Source organism: Quercus suber, unplaced genomic scaffold (assembly GCF_002906115.3).
Source record: "Quercus suber isolate HL8 unplaced genomic scaffold, Cork oak 2.0 scaffold_1050, whole genome shotgun sequence".
Classification (NCBI taxonomy): Eukaryota; Viridiplantae; Streptophyta; class Magnoliopsida; order Fagales; family Fagaceae; genus Quercus; species Quercus suber.
The window spans coordinates 138,013-141,427 of record NW_027070460.1 but is presented as its reverse complement, the minus strand read 5'-3'; the positions used below and the strand labels follow the sequence as shown (position 1 = coordinate 141,427).

Here is a 3,415-nt window from a genome sequence, read left to right as displayed (position 1 = left end):
AGTAGTTCAAATTCAGCCGTCTGATTCAAATAAACCCAGAAACCATTTGATTTGGTCCATTTCTCATCCCCCAAAACCAAAAAGTCCACTAGGGTTCTAAACTCACTGCTCTAAATTACCAGTTTATCTCCAAAAAAAAAAATACTAGCACACTCTTCTTCCCTCACAATTACAACCCAAAAAACCCAATTCCAAAACCCTCTCAAAAACCAAAACCACCAAATGTCCCTTCTCTAAAACCCTAAATCCCCAAATTTTCCCTCCCATTTCAAAACCCTAGCTCACAAAAATTTCCCCCTAAGCCATGTACCTCTACAGTCTCACTCTCCAACGAGCCACCGGCATAGTCTGCGCTATCAACGGCAGCTTCTCCGGCGGCAAGTCCCAAGAGATCGTGGTCGCGCGCGGCAAACTCCTCGAGCTTCTTCGACCCGACGATAACGGTAAAATCCAAACCCTTCTCTCCGTCGAAACTTTCGGTGCCATTAGGTCTTTAGCTCAGTTTAGGCTCACTGGGTCTCAGAAAGACTATATTGTTGTTGGTTCCGACTCGGGTCGGATTGTGATACTTGAATACAATAAGGAAAAGAATGTGTTCGATAAAATTCACCAAGAAACTTTTGGGAAATCTGGGTGTCGTAGAATAGTTCCGGGTCAGTACTTGGGTATCGATCCGAAAGGTAGGGCTGTGATGATTGGGGCCTGTGAGAAGCAGAAGCTTGTTTATGTGTTGAATAGGGATACAGCGGCTAGGCTTACCATTTCGTCTCCTTTGGAGGCGCATAAATCGCATACTATAGTGTATTCGATTTGTGGGGTGGATTGTGGGTTCGATAATCCCATATTTGCTGCCATTGAGTTGGATTACTCGGAGGCGGACCAGGATTCGACTGGGGTGGCAGCAGGTGATGCTCAGAAGAATTTGACTTTTTATGAGCTTGATTTAGGGCTTAACCATGTGTCTAGGAAGTGGACTGAGGCTGTTGATAATGGTGCAAATATGCTCGTTACTGTTCCTGGAGGTGGGGATGGGCCTAGTGGCGTGCTGGTTTGTGCGGAAAATTTTGTGATATATAAGAATCAGGGACACCCGGATCTTAGGGCTGTGATTCCTAGGCGTGCAGATTTGCCTGCCGAGCGTGGGGTTCTTATTGTTTCAGCAGCTACGCATAAGCAGAAAGCGATGTTCTTCTTTCTGTTGCAAACGGAGTATGGGGATATTTTTAAGGTTACTTTGGACCATGACAATGACCATGTTACGGAATTGAAGATTAAATATTTTGATACAATTCCAGTTACTTCTTCCATGTGTGTGTTGAAGTCGGGTCACTTATTTGCTGCTTCAGAATTTGGGAATCATGCTTTTTATCAGTTCCAGGGGATAGGTGATGATGCCGATGTGGAGTCTTCGTCGGCTTCGTTGATGGAAACTGAAGAAGGTTTTCAGCCAGTGTTTTTCCAGCCCAGACGACTTAAGAACCTTCTTAGGATTGACCAAGTTGAGAGCTTGTGTCCAATAATGGACATGAAAGTTGTAAATCTCTTTGAAGAAGAAACGCCTCAGATTTTTACACTTTGTGGGCGGGGTCCTCGTTCATCCCTCAGAATATTAAGACCTGGTTTGGCTATTAGTGAAATGGCTGTGTCAGAGCTTCCTGGTGTACCAAGTGCAGTTTGGACTGTTAAAAAGAATGTCACTGATGAGTTTGATGCATACATTGTTGTGTCATTCTCAAATGCAACTCTTGTTCTTTCCATTGGTGAGACAGTTGAAGAAGTTAGTGATAGTGGGTTTCTTGATACTACCCCTTCACTTGCTGTTTCTTTGATAGGTGATGACTCTCTCATGCAAGTTCATCCCAATGGCATAAGGCATATTAGGGAGGATGGACGTATCAATGAGTGGAGGGCTCCTGGAAAGAGGACAATTGCCAAGGTTGGCTCTAACAGACTTCAAGTAGTCATTGCACTTAGTGGGGGTGAACTGGTGTATTTTGAGGTGGATATCACTGGTCAATTGATTGAGGTGGATAAGCATGAAATGAATGGTGATGTGGCTTGTTTGGACATTGCCCCTGTTCCTGAAGGAAGGCAGAGATCCCGGTTCCTTGCAGTTGGTTCATATGACAACACGATTCGTATATTAACATTGGACCCTGACGAAGGTATGCAGGATCTCAGTGTACAAAGTGTTTCTTCAGCTCCAGAATCTCTTCTTTTTCTTGAAGTCCAGGCATCAGTAGGTGGGGAAGATGGTGCTGATCATCCTGCGAGCCTCTTTCTTAATGCTGGTCTACAGAATGGGGTTTTGTTCAGAACAGTTGTAGATATGGTGACCGGTCAGCTTTCTGATTCCCGTTCTCGATTCTTGGGACTGAGAGCCCCAAAGCTCTTTTCTATTATTGTAAGAGGCAAGCGTGCAATGCTTTGCTTATCAAGTCGACCTTGGCTTGGTTATATTCACCAAGGACATTTTCTTTTAACACCCCTGTCATATGAGACTCTTGAATATGCAGCATCATTTGCCTCTGACCAATGTGCAGAAGGTGTGGTTGCTGTTGCTGGTGATGCTTTGAGGGTTTTCACTATTGAGAGACTGGGTGAAACATTTAATGAAACTGTGATTCCCCTAAGGTACACCCCAAGAAAGTTTGTCCTTCAACCCAAGCGAAAATTGTTGGTAATTATTGAGAGTGATCAAAAAGCATTCTCGGCTGAAGAGCGCGAAGCTGCAAAAAAGGAGTGCTTTGAGGCTTCTGGAACAGGTGAAAATGGAAATGGTAATGCAGAGAAGATGGAGAATGGCGGTGATGATGAAGACAAAGATGATCCCCTCTCAGATGAGAACTATGGCTATCCCAATGCAGAGTCAGAAAGGTGGGTTTCTTGCATCAGAGTTCTTGACCCAAAGACAGCAAGTACAACTTGTCTGCTTGAGCTTCAGGAGAATGAAGCTGCTTTCAGCATATGCACTGTGAATTTCCATGATAAGGAGTATGGAACTCTTTTAGCTGTTGGCACAGCAAAAGGACTACAGTTTTGGCCCAAAAAAAGTTCAACTGCTGGTTTTATTCATATTTATAGGTTTTTAGAGGATGGAAGATCCCTTGAACTTTTGCACAAGACACAAGTTGAAGGTGTTCCTACTGCTTTGTGCCAGTTTCAGGGAAGATTACTGGCTGGTATAGGGCCTGTGCTCAGATTATATGATTTGGGCAAGAGGAGATTGCTTAGAAAATGTGAGAACAAGCTGTTCCCCAACACTATTGTCTCTATTCACACTTACCGTGATCGGATATATGTTGGTGACATTCAAGAGGTATGGTTTTATTTCTTTTTCTTATTTATATCTTTGAGTTTGTTACATTCAAAATTTGAGTTACATGAAGCACTCACTTATCCCAAAAAAAAAAAA

At 43.4% G+C, this 3,415-nt stretch overlaps 1 protein-coding gene across 1 annotated transcript in view; it reads left to right on the top strand.

Annotated features, from left to right (window-relative positions):
- Nucleotides 1-63: 63 nt before the first annotated feature.
- The window catches only part of LOC136065613 (spliceosome-associated protein 130 A-like), a 5,831-nt gene continuing 2,479 nt past the window's right edge, over nucleotides 64-3,415 (top strand). Inside the window, exon 1 of the mRNA XM_065769092.1 lies at nucleotides 64-3,388. Within this exon, the coding sequence (XP_065625164.1) occupies nucleotides 305-3,388 (3,084 nt within the window). The 5' untranslated portion in view covers nucleotides 64-304. The remainder of the gene's footprint in view (nucleotides 3,389-3,415) is intronic.